The following is a 22,466-nucleotide window of genomic DNA, read 5'->3' on the forward strand; positions in this document are numbered from 1 at the left end:
CCCCCGCACCGCCAGACTCGTGAACGCTTTCACGTCCATGATGTCACTGAAAGCGATCATGAGCTGATCGGTGTCGTCCACCCACCTGTGGTGCAGGTCCAGAAGGTTCTGGAGCGCCCCGGAGCACTGGACCGAATCCCCTCTGAGCTCTTGGAGAATCGGCGCCACTCCGTCCCTCAGTCGCGTCAGGCACGTCCGCAGGTTCTCCACGCGCTCCAGGCTCTTGGCGTCCGTGGCTAGCGCTGCAACGAAACCCGTGACCTGAAGCATTCTGTCGGCGTGACGAGTGAAGGCCCTCAGCAGCGGCTGGAAACCGTCGGGGTCAAACTCTCTGCCCTCTGGCTCACCCTGGAAGATGTGACCGATGGTGCTGACCAGCTGTTCCATCGGAGCGCCGGCTGAAACGAAGACATCTAAGACCTGACACAGCGTAGCCATCACCACAGCTTCATCCAGACTATGGATCCGCTGTATGAGGGAGGCACAGAGGCTCCCTAGATGTTGCTGGGATTGATGAAGCGGACCTCCGTGAATCTTTAGCTGTTGTGATATTTCTGCCCACAGTTGGAGGGCGTGCCGACAGTTCTCCGCCACCCCTGGCTGGATCTCACTCCGAGATGAGTTCCCCACCATCATACAGTGGAACACCAGGTCTCTCAGCAGCACGTCGAAATCACTCACTTTGATCGCCGCGCCATCGGAGGCACTTAGAACCTGCAGTAAATTGCTCCGCCTGTCGGTGTAGTACCCGTTGGGTCCAGAGGGGGTCCAGTGGCAGCTGCTCTTCAGTGTGGTGACGATGTCACGGACGGTGGAATTCACTTGCTGTAGGACGTACGTTTTGGCAGCCTGGGCCTGCTCACTGGTTGGATGTTTGATGGTGGTGTACATGGCCGTGTGGAGCATGGAGATGCACTTGGTCAGGGTGTCTAGAGAGCGTCTCACGTGCCCCCGCTGGGTGGGGCACCTCAGGTCCTGCGTCCTCTCCTCCACCAGGCTGGTCATCAGGAGGACGGCCCTGGAGAACACCTGGAAGACCTTGAGCAAGCAGGGCATGTCTCTCGCAGAGCCGATTTGGGAGACGCATTCCGAGACCCAGTGAGCAGCCGCGACTATCTTCCTCACGGTTGCATCGTCCTCCACCAAAAGAATCTGAGAGAAAACACAGCAAAGACATGCAAAGAGACACAAATGAGCTTGTTGTCATTGATGCTGATGTTGAGATGAGGTAATACAGACAACTGACCCCTTAAAGGAGATGTCCGCGATTCTAACGCAATACATTTTTTGTCAAATTCAGCGTATCGCTCCTCACTGTCGTCCAGCTGTCCAATCTATGTGTTTGACTGGCTCATCAAACATCAACAACTTTTCACAAGAACTGCAGACTGCTTCTTCAAATCCATGAAGAACAAAACGACGAAGGCGTTGACGCCGTTGGCGGCCGTTACCTTGACTACGCCCAGTAAGACGTTTTGAGTGGCCACCACAAGCTCCTCCCTGTGGCCCTCCAGATGAGGCTGGATGTTGAGCTTCTTGTGAGGCCAGCAGCACGTGCTGCCCCGCAACCCTCAGAGCCTTGCTCCACCAGGGGCCGCCACCTCCATCCTCATCACCTCATCATCAGTGTCCACCACCAGCCTGAGGACAGGAGAGGCACTCTGCCGTGGATCTGTGTGGTTCTGTGTGTGTGTGTGTGTGTGTGTGTGGTTCTGTATGGTTCTGTATGGTTCTGTATGGTTCTGTGTGGGTCTGTGTGGTTCTGTGTGGGTCTGTGTGTGTGTGTGTGTGTGTATGTGTGTGTGTGTGTGTGTGTGTCTGCGTGTGTGTGCGTGTGTGTGTGTGTGTGTGGTTCTGTGTGTGTGTGTGTGTGTGTGTGTGTGTGTGTGTGTGTGTGTGTGTGTGGTTCTGTGAGGTTCTGTCATGGTTCTGTGCGCTTGCGTTTGGCTAAGCCATTTGTTTGAATATCTTTTAGCACATCACACATAGCTTATATAACAATACCTATAAGGTACTGTGCTACTAAATTATTGTGATGAAGAGATATTGAAGCCTTTATACATTTACATTTACATTTACATTTAGTCATTTAGCAGACGCTTTTGTCCAAAGTGACGTACAAGGGAGAGAACAGTCAAGCTAAGAGCAATAAAAAAGCATGGTGTAACAATAAATACTACTTTACATGAGAATTAGAAAAACAACAACCTAGAAAAGAGGAAAAAGAAGTGCAGGAATGTAACTGCTGAAGTGCAAGTTAAGCGCTAGTCAGGTGTCAGTTAGGAGGGGAGGTGCTCTCTGAAGAGTTGGGTCTTCAAAAGCTTCTTGAAGGTAGAGAGGGACGCCCCTGCTCTGGTAGTACTAGGCAGTTCGTTCTACCAACGTGGAACTACAAATGAAAATAGTCTGGATTGCCGTGCTTGCACGGACGGCAGTGCCAAACGACGCTCATTAGACGAGCGCAACGTCCTGGGTGTAACATTTGCCCTTACAACTGCCCTATACACTTTAACACTGAATTGCTCTGCTTTTTGTTTTATGTCAAAACCTCTTCCAGTCCTGCTGCTTGGTGCGATGCAACTGAACATTTCATGACACTGCCTTCAAAATGGCCTGGTGCTATTATTGTGTCAGGTAGTTTTTTTTTATTGAAGACTCTTCTATGCCAAACTCACCGTGTCGCCACCGTGGCCATGTGTCGGGCAGCTTTGGCCACGGCCTGGGCAGCCGCCTCCAGCCGGGCGAAGCGCTCGGGTTCCTGCCCGCTCTCGCACAGCAGGATCAGGTGGCACAGGTGGGTGGTGATGGGCGCTACCACCTGCTCGATGGAGGTCGTTTTGATCAGACCATCCTCCAGGAGAGACACCATGACTGCTGAGCAGGAACTGGGTAAGGAGGCTTCAGTACAGGTATGAGAAGCTTGAATATAGATGGAATGATCACAGTGGTAAAGAAATTGTATTGCTAAATAATTCCCATTTGTTAATCGTAAGACAGCATGTACCGGTATATATGATTGCCTTTTTCGGCTGATTTCAGTGAGGTTGAACATAGAAAGCGTTTTACACATTTGTAAAAAAAAAAAACAATGAAAGCCTTCTGTCTAACTTCATGGTGTACGGGTTTGCAAGGTGTGCCAAAAAACAGACAATGGACCTATTGTTGCACCCCAGACATTAGCATATGCTGCTGATACCATCACATTAGACACAGTTAAACGGTCAATGCTGCAGCAATAAATTATACAGCCACCCATACAGAAATATCATATGGTAAAATATATTAGACATTAGATCTTTCTGATACTCACTAGGAAGTGCATGTGTTGTGGGATGCAAGGCAGATGACGGGATGCACTCTGTGACTGACTTATAAATTATGCACATTAACTCGCTGTAGGCCGGCCAGGGGATATTCATGTGTACCATAGCAACCAGCGTCAGCTGACACAAACAATGACCTCATTAAAAGGCGTAGGCCCTCTGCAAAAAACTACTAAACCCTCACCGTGGACACACACACACCCTCACCGTGGACACACACACACCCTTACCGTGGACACACACATAAACCCTTACTGTGGACACACACATAAACCCTTACCGTGGACACACACACACACACCCTTACCATGGACACACACATAAACCCTTACCGTGGACACACACAATTCTGTCTGGTTCAAATGTGTACACACACAATTCTGTCTGGTTCAAATGTGTACACCCTTACGGAGAAGTTAGCACTGAGACTACTGAAACAGCCTGAACTTGAACAGAACAAAATGTTTAACTTCAGCAATTCAAGTGTACTTGCACTTTAGTAAGATATTGTTAATTCATCTAACATTCTTATGAGCTTCTTTCTTTAATGGACAGGAGTCAGTAGTCCTGAACAGCCCAAGGGTCACATTACAGACACGCTCGTATAAATGCAACATAAGTTCATGTCAGGCCAGGTAGGTTTTTAAGTTGGGTCACAGACTGGTAGGTTTATAAGTTGGGTCAAAGACTATGGTGAAGCAGCAGTGGATTTGATGGGTCAAATGCTGTTCATGTTGAAATGTAGATATGTAAGATATGTAAAATATAGATATGTAAGATATGTAAAATATAGATATGTGAGATATGTAAAATATAATGTAGATATGCATTTAAAGAAATATTCTATTTTGAATCAGTTAACATTGCAGGCAGTGTAACATTGTCGGTAAGCAAATATTGTATACACTGTAGAATAATAAAACTCATGGCCACCAGGGGGCATCAGACACTACACGTGCCCAAATGTGTCTGTGAAAGGGCAGAGAAGAAAAGCTCAAGAAACATGACTTAACTCCATGTGAACTTTAATCTTAAAATGGCAGTATCAACCGATAAATACACAGCTTGAACATTAGCTTGTACAACAAACATACAACTCAAATACCTTTATTTAAAAAAAAAAATGAAATTCAGTGACAGTAGTTTATTTTTTTTCTGTAATACATCCCAAAAACAGGTGATAATGATGACAATCACAGTTCTATATATATTACACCTAGAATGTCAAGTATCTCTCTCTCTCTAGCACACACACTTACTGGAACAGGCCAGTAACTCAATAACATCTACGCGGTGCGAGGGAAGTGTGTGTGAGTATGTCTATTCCATGCCAGTGGTATTAATGAATGAAATACACAAGCTATATTCTGTAGGTGAGCCTTACCAGAGATCAACTAAGCCATATTGAGCTGAGTGTGCTAACCCTCTTCGTATATGTAGTCAGTGAAATAAAGTGACCGAAGCTCTGGAGACACGACTCACCCAGAGGCAACCCAACCCAACCGCTCTAGGAAACCCAGTGGATCAAAGCGACAAACTTGCCTAACAAGAGTTTATTCGCCGTACAAACAATACTTCTGAATTGTTTAAAAGCGAGAGGTCTTTCAACGCTCATATATCAAGGAGCTGGAAGAGGGGAAGAAAATAATCATAATACTGGGATCAGCCTCCTGCACACACATCAAGCCGCTGTTGTTGCCCAGTTAAAGTGTTTATCATGGCGGCCTGTTCTGGCTACGTTTCTGATAAAATTTTACTCTAATCCAGGAAATTAAGGCTTGGATTGAGTGAGGGTGGGGGTGGAGTGAGGGTGGGGGTGGGGGGGGGGGGGTGGGGGGGGCATGTGGGCACGGGTTTATGGAAATTAGGAAGCATTACTTAAACGTACTCTCCTGTGAGAATCTATGTTCTGTGGTGGTGGTGGTGGTGGTGGTGGCAGATTTTCAGGGAGTTCTTACATTCCAGCGTGTTGACTTAAAACAGGCTGTTCCCACAGGCCCCCGAAGAGCGTCTCGTGATGGAGTGCACGGCGTTCCCTCCTAATTTTAGGCCATTACACCCTCGCTGCTCCTGTGGGGGGCAGACCTGTCGTAAAGCACCCCAGACGAGCCTCTGCCTCTCTCCCCCCTGACCCCAGACCTGTCGTAAAGCACCCCAGACGAGCCTCTGCCTCTCTCCCCCCTGACCCACGCAAAACAAAGGCAAACATCAACTGACCTTCTCTGTTTTCAGTTCATTTCATTAATATCCATCATCTTAGTCCAAAGAAATCCTCCACAAACTGAGATTTGAGATTATCTCCCCATACAGTATATGTATGTAAACCTGAAACCGTTTCCATACTGTCTCGATAAAGATCGCTGGGGTTCTATTATTGAGGCTGAGCCTTTGCAGTTTGATACCATCATCAGTTTGTTTAACTCTCAATGTGAATCTGGGTTCATTCTGACGGATGATGGTAGGGAACGTAAACACAGAGATTGGCAGATTGCTAGACTTGTGATATATCTACACAAATCTCAGTATCTAAATATATGTGGGGGGTATTAAGGCATAGTGAAAATAACACCATTTTTAATGGGCATACCACATGAATAAATGCTAAAACACTGTTCTCAAACACCTCATCTCAAGACTAGCCACATCTTGTGTTTGTGCTTGCTTTATCGGCTTATATACCCAATGAACCTTCTCACCGCAACTAGTCAGTTTGTAACCACCGACTTACGTGCTTGACAGTACGTTCAAAAATGGCAAGCCGAAATGCATGTAGCATTACAAATCTTCAGCACAAATGGAATTGTGTGCTAGTGAAACACACAGGTATTTATTCATGTCATAGGTCTGAGATTCAGCTGGTGGTTTTCTTTTCAGTCGTGTCATTCTTTTGTAAATGGTGCATTCTGTTCGTGTTGTGTGGACAATATCAGTCTTCATGTTAAGGTCTGGGTCTAGACATCTTCATTTTAGGTCTACACATCTTCATTTTAGGTCTAAGCATCTTCATTTTAGGTCTAAGCATCTTCATTTTAGGTCCCAGGCATCTTGACTTCACTCTTTGGCTTAGGAAAGGGCAGTACATAATATCTTCCTTCAAATGTGCTAATGGTAAGGTTAAAATAAAAAAGGAAGAATAGCATCAACTCTTTGGCATACAACAGTCATCAGTGCTCTTAAAAAAACAAACATAGGATATGACTCCCAGGGACTTGAAAACAATCCAAGCCCCATCGAAGCTCTTCTCTATACAATATGGAATACATGTATAAAAAATAGATTTAGCTCTGAAACAGCGCCCTGAGGGTTTTTTCCTTCTTGTCTGCTGATACTGACATGATCAATACATCCATCAATCAATCAATCAATCAATCAACTTTTTCTGCTGAAACTGACATGATGTCCACATCTGATTGACGAAGCCATTGTCACTTTTCAGTCAGTCAGTCTGTTCAGTCCTTGGCAAGAACGTAACTCCACTGGGGGAAATGACTCCAATCCCATGTGTCGGTCGGACAGCAACATAAACATCTCTCACCTCCGTTAGCTTTCCTCCTACACAAGAAAGTGTCAAACCTCCGAAAAATTAGGAGAATTATTCATTTCTTCCACATATGGAAGACTGGCGGACCCCGTGGCGCACAGGATTGGCCGAGGCAAAGGCAGCAGCTCATTGGATCGTTTGCAGTCCAATGCTCGAGCTCATTGGCTTTCATTGTAATCCTCCTGCACCCGCTGATCATTGGCTCTTCTGCACCCAGTCCCAGCTCTCGTCGCTGTCCTTCCTGCTCTTCTCGGCCTCTATGATCTCTCGGTAGCGGCGGCGGAAAAAGCCCATCTGCAAAAGCAGAGAGAGAGAGAGAGAGAGAGAGAGAGAGAGAGAGAGAGAGAGAGAGAGAGAGAGAGAGAGAGAGAGAGAGAGAGCTTGAGATCACAACCAGCAGGGCAAGCAGCCATACACTACAAACACAGCACTGGACGTGAGACTGAGTGGATAAATGAAAAGATTAAAGTCAGTGAGACAGGTTGTTTAACGAACAGATAGACAGACAGACAGACAGACATCTATAGTTAGATATAAACAAATAGACCAACAGGCAGATAGTAATAAATAGAGGTGCTAATAGCTAACAGTGCTACGTAGTGTTGTGGTAGGCTGGTAAGTGTCCTGGTAATGAGAAGAGTTGGCGTAAGCACAGACACGGATGATATGCTTATTGCGCTCATTCATCTCTGTTTATTGATACGGCCCCATGCGCTCGTCAGGCATTTCCTGAGGAGAGCGTTGCTAGACATGTGCAGCCCTTGTAAAAGGGGTTTATTTTGGCCCATCCAAGGTCTCATGAAAAAAGGTATGTGTGTTGTGTGTGTGTGTGTGTGTGTGTGTGCGTGTGTGTGTGTGTGTGTGTTGTGTGTGTGCGGGGGTGTATCCCTGGACCAACATTCCAAGGTTCAGTTGTGGTATTCCCGCCGGAGCGGAGGAGGGGAAAAGAAAAGGAGTTTTGTGAAAAGTGGCCCCCAAGAAATCAGGGTGATTGCCATTTCCTCTTTGAAACGGCTTTTTTTTTTTCACATGCGAGTGCTGCGGTGCAAATTCTCCTCGGGTCCTGGGGCCGACTCCACGGGCGAGGGGCGAGGGGCGAGCCGAGCGCTCACTGTGAGCCCCCTCCGGCTGCCCGGTCCAACACAAGCCGCCCCTCATCCCCCGAGGAGAGAGGGGAGGAGAGGAGAGGAGAGGAGAGGGGAGGAGAGGAGAGGAGAGGAGAGGAGAAGTGCCCCTCAGCGCGCCAGTTAAACGTGACGCAGGGACAGAATAACACGGCCTGATGAAAGCCTCGGGACCTGACGAGGTCTGTTTATAGCTTATTAAATACACATGAGCAATGTGATACCCATAAAATAATGCTCAAGTAACGTTAATAAGGTTTCCAGGACTCGGACTCTGTTGGTCAGCACAGATGATTACCTTTAACTGCGTAGTGATGATGAGGAAATAATGATTAAAGGGGAACGCCACTGGCTGCGATCGAGCTCCTTGGGTTTTTTAGTGTGTTTCGCCGACCTGTGATGTGGTTATTGAAGCAGGTGTATTCATTCTGCTTCCCCGATACCACCGTGCCAGGTAGTGAGGTCAGTGTCTTGATACACACACCACCGTCTCACTGAAGTCTAAGCGTCGGGATACAATGGCCACCCTGAGAAACACTGGAGCTGGGGTTTGCACAGTAATTGTATTATGGCCCCATAACCTAAAAGGTCACGCGACCTCTACGTTTTGGGGCTCATAAAAACCCCGAAATGCTCAGTTAATAATTAACGTGTGTCTCAAAATCTCAAGAGAGAATCAAAAGAACATTGTGGTCCACAGATGCAGGTGACTAATGGGAGAACTAAACAAGATCACAGGGTACAGAGAAACTGATACGGTAAAAGAGCTAAATTACTTGGAAATTTGCTAGAAAAATTCCTGGGTGTTTCTGAGCAGAGTGAGGATTCAGTGATATCATCTGGTCAAATAATAACGTTCTTTTTTTTCTCGTAGCCTTGTGACTGGAGGGGGGGGGGGGGTGAGTTCATACGGGTTCACTCGAGGAGAGGGAGGCGGAGTGAGCACAGCCTTCACAGACCAGTGGGGGTAGTATATAGTGTATTCTCTAACTTGTCACAAAATAGACAAGTTATGAATTTGATCTGTGACCACTTTGCTTTACTGGTCGAGCTGTTGAACGCTTCAAGCACTCTCACTTTTCAGTCATTCTAAGGTGGCCAGTTCCCCTGTGGTGACCCCCTGGACAAGCCCTCTCTAAGGTGGCCAGTTCCCCTGTGGTGACCCCCTTGACACGCGCTCTCTTAGGTGGCCAGTTCCCCTGTGGTGACCCCCTTGACACGCGCTCTCTTAGGTGGCCAGTTCCCCTGTGGTGACCCCCTTGACACGCGCTCTCTTAGGTGGCCAGTTCCCCTGTGGGGACCCCCTTGACACGCCCTCTCTTACCTTCCACAGCAGCACGGCGAGCAGGAGGAAGATGAGGATCCCGACCAGGAGGCTGATGGCGATGATCCAGCCGACCACGTAGCCTCTTGGCTCCTGACTGTGAAGCGCCTCGAACATCAGCTGCGAGCGAGCAGAGGAGATTGGGTTCAAACTCAGACAGGAAGACTACACACAGACACACACACACACACACACACACACACACACACACACACACACACACACAGACGCATGCACACACACACACACACACACACACACACACACACACACACACACACACACACACACACCACACACACACACACACACACACACACACACACACACACACAGACAGACGCATGCACACAGACACACACACACACACACACACACACACACAGACAGACGCATGCACACAGACACACACACACACACACACACACACACACACACACACAGACGCATGCACACACACACACACACACACACACACACACACACACACACACACACATACAAATGTGCATGCATACACACACATACACACACACACACACAGGACTTTGGCCTTCCAACTGGCCAGTGTCATTTTAATCTGTTTCTGTCTCCGAGACATATTGAAAGGTCTGTGTAGCCAATGGACTGATATCAAAACAGAACAGGCCTAGCAGACAGGCTTTTAGGTCTGGATGAAATCATTATGCAATTTCCTGATGATAATAGAGTCTGCTCTGCGTCGGTGTTGGATATGGGTCTGTTAAGTGAAAACAAAGGGAGCAATTATGGCAGAAATGCTCCGATTTGAAGAACAATATTGTCTGGAAGCTGCTATTCCATCCAGCAAGCCCATTAATTCATTCTTTGCTACAGTCAGATGCCAAAATCGCACTGCTTTATGACTTTATATTTATATGAAATAAAACAGTATTCAGAATTCATAGAATGCCTTACACATTTGGGATCTGGGCAATCTGGCGTAGCGATCTGTTTCTATTTGCTAATATAGTTTGTTGACCTTTTCATGTGAACCCAAACAAATACAGTTTTTTTTTATTTTTGTTGATTTACGAAAACACTGGACTCCACAATAAATGAGCCCGATGTACTCTCCCAGCTGCGGAGAGAGTGCATAGTGACCCACTGAATTATCCACCACAAATTACTGGGAGAGGAAAAAAAAAAACGATGGCGTCTACAACAATCAAATAATTTAGTAAAGGTCAAAAAATAAAGCTGAAAATAGAAGGCAAATAGAGAGGTCGAAAGCTCACAGAAACGGAGTCAACTCTACACGGGGTTCTCTACTACAGGAATCCTGGGGGAGATTTCTATAAAACGGGGGAAGTTCAGTCAGTAAGAAGTTCATGAGTGGGTGTTTAATAGAAATGTGTAATATATAAATATTGATTTAGAATTCTGCAGCACATTCCTGGTCTGAGGGGGTGGAAGCCCTGCTGCTTTAGAAACAGCGTCCGTGTAGACGGACCCTCACACACACATGTGCCCTGAGAAGACCGAGAATATATGGAGCATGGCGAGGAGACCTGTTGACCCTGAGAAACACGGAAGAATTTAACCTTTTTGCCGACTATAACACGCCGCCTCTGCAACGCGCCGCCTCGCTGGCCAGAAGAACGTTCTGGATAAGTCCGAATCTAACTGTAGCATGAGAAGGCTGAAGGAACGCTCTCACTGGACCGAGTGGAAAGACAGCTGATAAATCTCCCCCTTGTCACCCCCCTGAACTCTTTCCCACATTTCACTCCCTTTCTCTGCGAAGGCCGCCAGACCAGAAAAAGGCTTCATGTCAGTTTTTTCAAAACACACAACAAAAAAAACAACAACAAAAAGAACTGATGGAGATGTGCTGTTCAGTTCGACCCGCGCCAAGCCTCCGTGGTTCACAGTTCAGTTCGACCCGCGCCAAGCCTCCGTGGTTCACAGTTCAGTTCGACCCGCGCCAAGCCTCCGTGGTTCACAGTTTCGACAGCCAGAACTGGTTAGCTATAATGTTGCGCTATATCCGGAGATGTGGGAAATGTAGATGACCTTAATTGGCCTCGATTGAATCTCAAATTGAATTGGGTTCTTTAAAGCTCTGCGCTGTGCGAATGGGCCTTGGCTCCTATGGAAATGTCTAAACGTCTCCATCCTGGTGCTGAGTGACTGAGGGGCCAGCGAGGGAGGGGGGGCGGGGGCGGGGGCGGGGGCGGGGGGGTCAACACGTTGAATGAGTGGTAAGGGAAGCAAACAGGAGAGGGAGAGGGAGGGGGAGGGGGAGCAGACACATTTACGACAGGTCTGAATTAGCCCATACCCACCCCAAACCACCCCACCCACCCCCTCCACCCCCCCAGCCTCGAGCGCTGAGGGTCAGACACACAGCAGTGGTCAGCGTCTGGGTCAGAAACCTAATCAGCTGAGAGCCCCCGTCCCCCCCCCCCGTTTCCCCCCTTCGGAGATGTCCCGTGTTATGTTACACTTAAGGTATCTGGCAGACACTTTTGTCTAGATAGAATAGAAATGCAACCACAGTGATAAATGAAGTATTACACATAATGCCAGTTAGTATTGAACACAAGGCCGTGTGCTGCTGATGCAGTCGGCCCGTCGCGGCTCCACTCGTCACTCAGCGGTGGCGCCGCGGTCAGAGGAGGAGGACCTGTCCTTGAGCACAGCTGAGGTCAGAGGAGGAGGACCTGTCCTTGAGCACAGCTGAGGTCAGAGGAGGAGGACCTGTCCTTGAGCACAGCTGAGGTCAGAGGAGGAGGACCTGTCCTTGAGCACAGCTGAGGTCAGAGGAGGAGGACCTGTCCTTGAGCACAGCTGAGGACCCCAAGCGGAGGGGGGGTCCCAGCTGAGGACCCCAAAAAGAACCGGCGGGGTCCCAGTGGAGGAGCCCCCTCACCCCGCTGCCCCCTCACCCCGCTGCCCCCTCACCCAGCTGCTCGTCCCGCTTTAAAAGCACTCAGAGATCCAGCGCCAGCGGAGCGAGGACGCCAGCCCACGCCAGCCCACGCCAGCCCACGCCAGCCCACGCCAGCCCACGCCAGCCCAGCGGCGCCCCCTTCAAATGGCCTCTCTTCATTTCCCCACAGACTGCAGAGGTGTCTGGAGACTCTAGGGTTCGGGATTCTCCAAAAACAATTTCCTGAGTGTCAGCACTTTGATGATGCCCTCCAATCAGCTTAAGGTAAACAACAGCACAGGCTGCCCGGGCCGTTAGACTAATTGAAGTGGCTGGTGAGAGTGAGGGATAGAGAGGGAGAGAGAGAGAGGGAGAGAGAGAGAGGGAGTAGAAAGAGAGAGAGAGAGAGGGAGAGAGGAGAGAGGTGAGAGTGAGGGAGAGAGAGAGAGAGGAGAGAGAGAGGGAGAGAGAGGGAGAGAGGAGAGTGAGGGAGAGACTGGCTGGTGAGAAGGAGAGAGAGAGAGGGAGAGAGAGGGATAGAGAGACTGGCTGGTGAGAGTGAGGGAGAGTGAGGGAGAGAGAGGGAGAGAGAGAGAGAGGTGAGAGAGAGAGAGGGAGGGAGAGAGAGGGAGAGACTGGCTGCCATTGAAAGACTGAATGTCAAACTCACTGATATCTCTTCTGGTTGGCCGTGGGCTACTTCAATGGCCCTGTCATCCACACGAACATTCCCTCGGGTCACGAACTGGATCACAGAAGAGCTGTCCTGTGGTGTGGAGAGGGTTAGAGTTAGGGAGCTGTCCTGTGGTGTGGAGAGGTTTAGAGTTAGGGAGCTGTTCTGTGGTGTGGAGAGGTTTAGAGTTAGGGAGCTGTTCTGTGGTGTGGAGAGGTTTAGAGTTAGAGCTGTCCTGTGGTGTGGAAAGGGTTAGAGTTAGAGTTAGAGTTAGGGAGCTGTCCTGTGGTGTGGAGAGGGTTAGAGTTAGAGTTAGAGTTAGGGAGCTGTCCTGTGGTGTGGAGAGGGTTAGAGTTAGAGTTAGAGTTAGGGAGCTGTTCTGTGGTGTGGAGAGGGTTCGGGTTAGAGTTAGAGTTGTCCTAGACAGGAGGCAAATGAGGTTTCACCAGCACATCACTACTGCAACTACTAAACTACTACTATCTTTCTATAGACTAAAGGACCTGGTTTAAATGAATGGTGAATAGAGCTGGATGAAAAGATGTTGATGGTAGGGGGAGAGAAAGGACTGTTACGACCACATGTGTGTGTGTGTGTGTGTGTGTGTGTGTGTGTGTGTGTGTGTTACGACCACATGTGTTGTGTTCTTTGTCACTTTCCTTCCCTTTTCTGTAGCTCCGCCCAGGTTGTGTTCCCCCTGACTCCAGTTCACTGCTGCAGAGGAGAGGCTTCTAACTAGGGGACTGCTGGTCTCGCTGCCTCGCAACCTGGGATTTTGTTGTACAGCTATGTTTTGATGTGGTTGTCATGTAGTTGTTGTATTAATAAATCCTATGGATTTGGTACTTTTAAAAGGTGTTTTTTCGTAGTTGTTTTGGGTCAGCGGTGGAATGTTTGTTCGCCCCATAGGGCCACTAAAGTTGGTGGCGTAACAATGACCATAATGTATTATTATTTAAATCTTTCTGAATGAACATGGCTATGAGTTGGCGTGTGGCTTACCCTCTTCAGTATCTCTGTGTTCAGTAGCATGTGCACATCTATGCTAACAGCCTCCTCCTTGGCCTGTGAGCCCAGGGTGCACGAGATCACAAGACACGCTCGTCCGGGCCGGTCACAGTCCTGCACCGTACAGAGAGACAGACGTCACGGTAACAGACCAACAACAATCAAGATGAGTGTAAATCCTTTAAGCACTGATGATCCTAGAGAATTCGATCGTAGCCAGACCAGCGTTATGGGCAAACTTCTTAAACAGCCCAAATGAATACATACAGTATGAACTATTCAGGTCTGATAAATGACTACACTTAACGAGACGGCACAGAAGCGCTCTACAGGCTTGGGACGTACGTACCAGGACTCTCCTTCCTGACTTGGTGAAGAAGGCGAAGATGGTGTGGAAGATGTTCTCCCGGTCCTGGGGGATGGTGCAGGGGGCGGGGTTCCGGTGTGGGGTGCAGTTTCCTCGAGCGTCGCCCACCTGGACACACAGAGCGGAGACAGACTTCCTCAAGAGCGGAGACAGACTTCCTCAAGAGCGGAGACAGACTTCCTCAAGAGCGGCACGCACTCAAGAACGCCACGCACTCAAGAACGGCACGCACTCAAGAACGGCACGCACTCAAGAGCGGCACGCACTCAAGAACGGCACGCACTCAAGCCTCAGACCGGGGCTGGGAACATTGACAAGCAAAAGGCTCGAAAAAACGCCATTTTAAAAAGTTGTCTTCCACAACACAGTTCTCCCTTCTCCGCCTTCTTATCAGTTGCATTGGCATATGGGGTTTTATTTTTCTTCTTTTTAGGTATTTTTTTGTTGTGTGTGTGTGTGTGTGTCTGGGGATTGACCCTGCGCAGTGAGGGTTTCTGGAGCGGAGAGAAATGTGTGTGTGAGAGGATTAGGTAGAGTGGTGGAGGAGATGAGACTGTACGGATCTCGGGGAAGCCTGGGAACGGCCTTGGCGCTGTGGGTGGGAGGTCTGAAGTCTGTCCTCGAGCCATCCTCCTGTGAGCTTTCTGTGAGAACGGGATTAGTGTGTGTGTGTTGTAGGACAGCTCAGACTGAACCCCGAGTGATGTCTGTGTGTGTGACCGCCACATTTCAAAAGGGTTAAAGGAAATCCTGTTTGAACCAGGGGTCCCCCTCCCCTCCACCCCCACCCCCTCCCCTCCCCTCCCCTCCACCCCCTCCCCTCCACCCCCTTCTCCTTGCCATGCTTCCCCACATGGAGTGATTTAGAGGCGGGGCGTTCCGCTTTGACATGTGCCCCCAGGGAGCCCTTAACACTCTTCCCCTCGAGCCCACACCTCCTCCCAGGCAGACCCCCGAGAGAGGGGGGGATGAGAGAGAGAGAGAGAGAGAGAGAGAGAGAGGGAGGGAGAGAGAGAGAGAGAGAGGGAGAGTGAGTGAGAGAGAGAGAAAGGGAGAGTGTGAGTGAGTGAGAGAGAGAGAGAAAGGGAGAGAGTGAGTGAGAGAGAGAAAGGAAGAGAGTGAGTGTAGAGAGAAAGAGAGAGAGAGAGAGAGGGTGAGAGAGAGAGAAAGGGAGAGAGTGAGTGTAGAGGGAGAGAAAGGGAGAGTGTGAGTGAGTGAGAGAGAAAGAGAAAGGGAGAGAGTGAGTGAGAGAGAGAGAGAGAGAAAGGGAGAGAGTGAGTGAGTGAGAGAGAGAGAAAGCCCTGGAGGTGACGAGCACTGTGGCCTCCCGTTGTCTGTTGTCATAGCGCCCAGCACCTCCTCACCCCGAGGTCTGCTCCTTTCACAAGGGCCTTTATGGTGCTGGGGCTTCACCAGCGCACCAGTCTTTCAAAGGGCCTTTATGGTGCTGGGGCTTCACCAGCGCACCAGTCAGACCAGAGAGCGTCTGCCCCTGCTCCTGCTCCTACTCCTACTCCTGCCCACCCACCCTGCTCCTGCTCCTGCTCCTGCTGGGGGAGATTCATAGGCCTCAGCTCCAACTTCAGTCACACCCCAGGATTTTCATGATTTAAAATGGCTACAGGCGGCCGATGCCTCCTCCACAGTAGCAGCGCTGACAGGTTTAACCCCTTTCTGTTTGTGCAAATGGCCCTCCACACCCAAACTCTCCCCCCCCCCGCCCTCCACACCCAAACTCTCACCCCCCCGCCCTCCGACTCTCACCCACCCCCCCCCCCGCCCCCCGACTCCCCCCCCCCCCCGCCCTCCGACTCTCACATGCTGTGGTGGGGAAGCTGCTGCTATGTTCTCACATATGCATTTGCAATTATGAGGCCTTTCTGTTTGCCTTGTCCCTCTGTGAGGAGACTTTGGGAGGAGCAGGTTGCCCCCCCTCCTCCTTCTCCTGCGAGGCAGCTGTGCCCCCGCCCCCCCCTCACCCTTCTCCTGCGGGGCAGCTGTGTTATCAGCTTCTGTTTGCCAGCCGCAGGTTACCGTGGTTCCCGAGGGAGGAGGCATTCCTCGCAGGTGTCCCCTTCCACCCGTTCGTGCAAGCCGTCTGATCCCCCTAAAGTGATTCCATATGGGGCCTCGGGGGCCCCCGGCCCACCGCTCCTGAGCCACCCACTCACAGCAAACATAATTAACAGGTTGATCTCCTGCATGATCTGGCCATATGAAAGCAGCCACGCAGGGGTTAAGAAAACATTTTATCTGGCGGGAGGTGTAGTGTTTCCTAACTTCAGTACGGGCCCGAGAGAAACAAACGTCTGCCTACCTGTAGTGGCCCCATTACCCCCTGAATGCTGCTGCTTCAGCTTTCTATGAGACGCTGCTGGCCCGTATGAGGCCGTACCTAACCCAGTATGCCACCCAGCTGCTGGTGCAAACCTTGGTGAGTTCCCGCCTTGACTACTGCAACGCCCTCCTAACGGGCCTGCCGGCTTGCGTGGTGAAACCACTACAGATGATCCAGAACGCGGCGGCGCGCCTGGTGTTCAACCAACCGAAAAGGGCACACGTCACCCCGCTACTCATTGAGCTCCACTGGCTGCCAGTAGCTGCTCGCATTAAGTTCAAGTCACTTATGCTTGCCTACAGAGTGCTTGCTGGTTCTGCTCCCACCTACCTAAATGCTCTTGTAAGGGCAAATGTTACACCCAGGACGCGGCGCTCGTCTAGTGAGCGTCGTTTGGCACTGCCGTCTGTGCAAGTACGGCAATCCAGACTATTCTCATTTGTAGTTCCACGTTAGTGGAACGAACTGCCTGGTACTACCAGAGCAGGGGCGTCCCTCTCTACCTTCAAGAAGCTTTTGAAGACCCAACTCTTCAGAGAGCACCTCCCTTCTTAAACTGGAACCTTGACTAGCGCTTAACTTGCACTTCAGCAGTTACATTCCTGCACTTCTTTTTCCTTTCTAGGTCGTTTTTCTATTTTCTTATGTAAAGTAGTATTTATTGTTACACCAGGTTTTTATTGCTCTTAGCTTGACTGTTCTCTCCCTTGTACGTCGCTTTGGACAAAAGCGTCTGCTAAATGACTAAATGTAAATGAGAGTGAGTGCCCACAGTATGAGACGCTGGCCCGTATGAGAGTGAGTGCCCGTATGAGAGTGTGTGCCCACACTGCCCACACAGTATGAGACGCTGGCCCGTATGAGAGTGTGTGCCCGTATGAGAGTGAGTGCCCACACAGTATGAGGCGCCCGTATGAGAGTGAGTGCCCACAACATGGTGGCATAGGCAGCCGCGCTGAAACAACATGGTGGCATAGGCAGCCTCGCTGAAACAACATGGTGGCATAGGCAGCCGCGCTGAAACAACATGGTGGCATAGGCAGCCGCGCTGATGGTTGCTTACCTGAGTGTCCGTGATATGGAACATGTCAGCCCCATTACCCGCCAACCGGTTGGGGATCCTGATGTGGACGACGGACCCAGGCAGTCCACTCGGGCCGTTGTTCACAACCTACAGGAGCAGCACAAGAGCGCATCACGGCCATGATTATTATGGGGGCAGCAGGCGTGTGACAGGATATTGACAGAGTTTTTTTGACAGAGTTTTTCTTTTGCTGTAACTAGCCATTCCATTGTGAGGCCCCTTTGCATGTCAGGATAATCCTGCAATTAGGTTAATAGAGTTTAAGAGAATTTCATGAAGATTAAAGTGAGTTTATGAGAACTTCATGAGGATTAAAGTGAGTTTATGAGAATTTCACAGACAGTCACTGACCTATAGCCACTAATGTTCATTGAGAGGATCCTTACGTAAAGAGCGAACATCAGACAGGGTAGGGGGGAGAGTAACATGTTCATTGAGAGGATCCTTATGTAAAGAGCGAACATCAGACAGGGTAGGGGGGAGAGGTACCTGGAACGTGAAGTTAAGTGGCTGAAAGTTGCACTCCATATCCTCTAACTGGACGAAGCGAGACGCGTCGATGGAGTTTCCATACACAAAAGATTTGGGGGAAACCACACTGCAGACAGTGACAAAGCAAAACATCAGTCCAACGGCAGACCAAAACCTTATTCATGTGGAGGGATTTAGTTCATCTCCCACTATGTAACCTATACGCACTGCTTCCTGTGATCATGGGACAGTATTAGGGGGGGAAATGAAATCACTCAGGTCATTCATCTACTTTGAATATATATGTTTTGCTGGCGACTACCATCCTGGAAAACCGACAGCATAAAAGAATTTAAAAAATGTCCCTCATGAGCGAAGAGTCCCCCCCCCCCCCCCCCTCCCCCGTAAGCTTTCATGTCTCCTCTGTGAACATGGCGGACACCGGGGATCACATTATCAGATGCGCTGCTTCCCTCGAAGATGCAACGGAACATCAGTGTTTACACACCGGGTCCCTCGTCTCTCTGAAGTGTGTCTGTGATGAGGCACTGCAGATAAATGCTTCACTTTGACAAGTTCCTGCTTGGGAGGAAGGCGTGGGCCAACCAAACAGACGGAACCCCCCCCCCCCCCCCCCTCCCGCCCCAGAAAGCTTTTCAGTGAAACTGAATATTAACAAGCCCTTTAAGTAGCTCTGACACTGAGATCTACACGGGTCGATCTGTGTGCGAGCTATGGTTTATTTTTTCTAAGAGGACCATCCAGCTGTATTTGCCTGCAAAAAAGAGTCATGTATTTATTGAGGAGTCATTTATTTCTGGAAGAGGATGTAATTTGCTTGTCTAGTCCTTACCCGGTAATGGTGGTGTCGACCTCGTGCACCAGCGGGATGGATATCTCTAGAGTGTTGTCAAAGAGTGTGCTCTCGTGCTCTGGATTTGCACTGCAACAAGCAAAAACACCGATGTTCAACCAAGGCAGCTATTCCGTGCCACAGAAGTTAGTGTATTCTTTCAGTCAGAAATGTCCTCCCCCTATACAGTACATCTCCTGTAAGCATGCTACCCGAGAACTATTTACCGGGTTTCAAGCGTACAGCAAAATGAAAAAGTGCTGTATACATTGTGACAATTGACAGGTAGCTTAGGATGCCGTTCGACTGGAAAAGGTATATTATATACATTCATCAGTGAAAAAGGTATATTATACATTCATCAGTGAACCCGAGCCAAGAATGCTTTAAGGCAGTCCGGTGCCAGTGGAGACGTTTTGACGGAGTGAAAGCTAGCCGTCAGCGTGTAATATAAAGTTATGAGTAAAGAAAACACATCTGGCCAGCATTACCTTTCAATCCAGACCTTTAAAAACAATGAGTGCTTATGACTAGGCTTCCTTGTTATGGCAAAACAGAGTCCATGGGTGATTTTGAAATGTGCTCCACACATAAAATGTGTTATTATTACTATTACTGGGGAACAGAATGACCCATTCAGGTACCACTGAGACATGTCATCAGCATTGAGTCATCCTGCTGGGGAAGGGGAAGGTTATATAGACCTAATGTGGTGTTTCACATAACAAAAGATGTGGCAAAACATACCTCCTTGTGTGAACTAAAAACTGCAAGGTCTCACTTTCTCCAGAGAGGTGACTTGTGTCAAAAAGGACGGCAAGGTGATACTGGAAGAAAAAGGAAAAAAAGAAATAAGCAAATTTCAGAACAAATTGAAATGAATTTGACTGATTCTCCCGAAAAGAGGGACTTCAGTCACACTCACACTCACAGGTGCTTAACACACTTCAGATGCAGTCACACTCACACACTCACACTCACAGGCGCTAATAACACACTTCAGATGCAGTCACACTCACACTCACACACTCACACTCACACTCACAGGCGTTTATCACACTTCAGATGCAGTCACACTCACAGGCGCTAATAACACAAGATAACACAAGATTATAACAGTGAAGACTAGACATTTGAGTCTACTTGTTTCAGTATACAACAGGCCCGTCGTTACAGAGGGCATACGGAGACATTAGTCCTCATAGAAGTCCTCAGGCGCGCGAGTGTGCGTTAGCGACGGTGGCACTGCCTACCTTGGTCTAGTGTGCGTTAGCGACGGGGGCACTGCCTACCTTGGTCTAGTGTGTGTTAGCGACGGGGGCACTGCCAACCTTGGTCTAGTGTGTGTTAGCGACGGGGGCACTGCCAACCTTGGTCTAGTGTGTGTTAGCGACGGTGGCACTGTGTCTGCCTACCTTGGTCTAGTGTGTGTGAGTGTGCGTTAGCGACGGTGGCACTGCCTACCTTGGTCTAGTGTGTGTGAGTGTGTGTTAGTGACGGTGGCACTGTGTCTGCCTACCTTGGTCTAGTGTGTGTGAGTGTGCGTTAGTGTGCGTTAGTGTGCGTTAGCGACGGTGGCACTGTGTCTGCCTACCTTGGTCTAGTGTGCGTTAGCGACGGTGGCACTGTGTCTGCCTACCTTGGTCTAGTGTGCGTTAGTGTGCGTTAGTGTGCGTTAGCGACGGTGGCACTGTGTCTGCCTACCTTGGTCTAGTGTGCGTTAGTGACGGTGGCACTGTGTCTGCCTACCTTGGTCTAGTGTGCGTTAGTGTGCGTTAGTGTGCGTTAGTGTGCGTTAGCGACGGTGGCACTGTGTCTGCCTACCTTGGTCTAGTGTGCGTTAGCGACGGTGGCACTGTGTCTGCCTACCTTGGTCTAGTGTGCGTTAGTGTGCGTTAGTGTGCGTTAGCGACGGTGGCACTGTGTCTGCCTACCTTGGTCTAGTGTGCGTTAGTGACGGTGGCACTGCCTACCTTGGTCTAGTGTGTGTTAGTGTGCGTTAGTGTGCGTTCGTGACGGTGGCACTGCCTACCTTGGTCTAGTGTGTGTTAGTGTGCGTTAGTGTGCGTTAGCGACAGTGGCACTGTGTCTGCCTACCTTGGTCTAGTGTGCGTTAGCGACGGTGCCTACCTTGGTCTGGGCCCTCATGAAGGGAAATCCCACACTGCACTTGAGGAAGTCCAGCTCAACAAGTCCACAGGAAATGCCCTTCTCTTCCTGAGGAGAAACAGACACAGGGAGGACCGGAGGCGCAGAGTGAGAGTGCGGTTGGGGAAGTGTGTGTGTGTGTGTGTGTGTGTGTGTGTGTGTGTGTGTGTGTGTGTGTCTGTGTGTGTGTGTGTGTGTGTGTGTGTGTGTGTCTGTGTGTGTGTGTGTGTGTGGGTGTGTGTGTGTGTGTGTGTGTGTGTGTGTGTGTGTGTGTGTGGGTGTGTGTGTGTGTGTGTGTGTGTGTGTGTGTGTGTGTGTGTGTGTGAGCAGATTAAGGAGCACAGAGACAGGATTGCCACACAAGACAGAGAACAGAACCCTTCTGCATTGTGGAGGCTGTGTGTGTGTGTGTGTGTGTGTGTGTGTGTGTGTGTGTGTGTGTGTTTCCCCTATTCTGAGTCCTGTTTTTGTTCAAACCCTGTGCAGTGTGTCATGTACCTAAACATACACACACACGTACATTCACATGCATTTATATTTGGTTTATTTCTGAGTTTAGTTCATTACTGCCACCTGTTGTGTCCCTCAGAAGAGGTGCGGCTATCGCTTTAATAGCACCTCGTGTTGGCCAATGGCCACGCTGTCGAGCGAGGTGACGATGGAGTGGCCGCAGCAGGAGCTGTTTATTTGTCTGGACCAATAGGAGTTGTTTATTTGTCTGGACCAATAGGAGTTGTTTATTTGTCTGGACCAATAAGTGCGGTGTTGGGAACTCTGTCACTTGAGTCTACTTTACGTTTAGCGAGCTGTGAGAGAACGTGTGTAACACCTTAAAGCCATAAAGTTTTTAAATATCCTCATCTGCCCCAGAATGCATTTTGACATCCCATGGCATATCCTTAAAACCAACTAACCACTTCAGGTAAGCACCAGTCACCCTGTCTTGTGCAAACCCAGTGTTAACTTCACCCCACCCTAATCTCTCCACCTTCACCCTAATCTCTCCACCCCACCCTAATCTCTCCACCTTCACCCTAATCTCTCCACCCTAATCTCTCCACCCCACCCCACCCTAATCTCTCCACCTCCACCCTAATCTCTCCACCTTCACCCTAATCTCTCCACCTCCCTCCACCCTAATCTCTCCACCTCCACCCTAATCTCTCCACCCTAATCTCTCCACCCCACCCTCACCCTAATCTCTCCACCTCCACCCTAATCTCTCCACCTCCCCCCTAATCTCTCCACCTCCACCTCCACCCTTATCTCTCCACCTCCACCCTAATCTCTCCACCTCCACCCTAATCTCTCCACCTCCC

At 49.5% G+C, this 22,466-nt stretch overlaps 2 protein-coding genes across 2 annotated transcripts in view; both read right to left on the bottom strand.

Annotated features, from left to right (window-relative positions):
• The window catches only part of LOC105892863 (integrin alpha-9), a 197,096-nt gene that overhangs the window by 105,426 nt on the left and 69,204 nt on the right, over positions 1–22,466 (bottom strand). The gene's annotated exons all lie outside the window — the stretch shown is intronic.
• The window catches only part of LOC116223344 (integrin alpha-9-like), a 23,754-nt gene continuing 8,245 nt past the window's right edge, over positions 6,958–22,466 (bottom strand). Inside the window, exons 3-12 of the mRNA XM_031579634.2 lie at positions 21,130–21,216; positions 19,747–19,826; positions 19,000–19,089; positions 18,165–18,273; positions 17,655–17,762; positions 14,236–14,361; positions 13,881–14,000; positions 12,876–12,971; positions 9,313–9,432; positions 6,958–7,158 (exon numbers count right to left, since the gene is read on the bottom strand). Coding sequence (XP_031435494.1) covers positions 7,060–7,158; positions 9,313–9,432; positions 12,876–12,971; positions 13,881–14,000; positions 14,236–14,361; positions 17,655–17,762; positions 18,165–18,273; positions 19,000–19,089; positions 19,747–19,826; positions 21,130–21,216 — 1,035 coding nt within the window. The 3' untranslated portion in view covers positions 6,958–7,059. The remainder of the gene's footprint in view (positions 7,159–9,312; positions 9,433–12,875; positions 12,972–13,880; positions 14,001–14,235; positions 14,362–17,654; positions 17,763–18,164; positions 18,274–18,999; positions 19,090–19,746; positions 19,827–21,129; positions 21,217–22,466) is intronic.

This window comes from Clupea harengus, chromosome 13 (genome assembly GCF_900700415.2).
Source record: "Clupea harengus chromosome 13, Ch_v2.0.2, whole genome shotgun sequence".
In the NCBI taxonomy this organism is placed as follows: Eukaryota; Metazoa; Chordata; class Actinopteri; order Clupeiformes; family Clupeidae; genus Clupea; species Clupea harengus.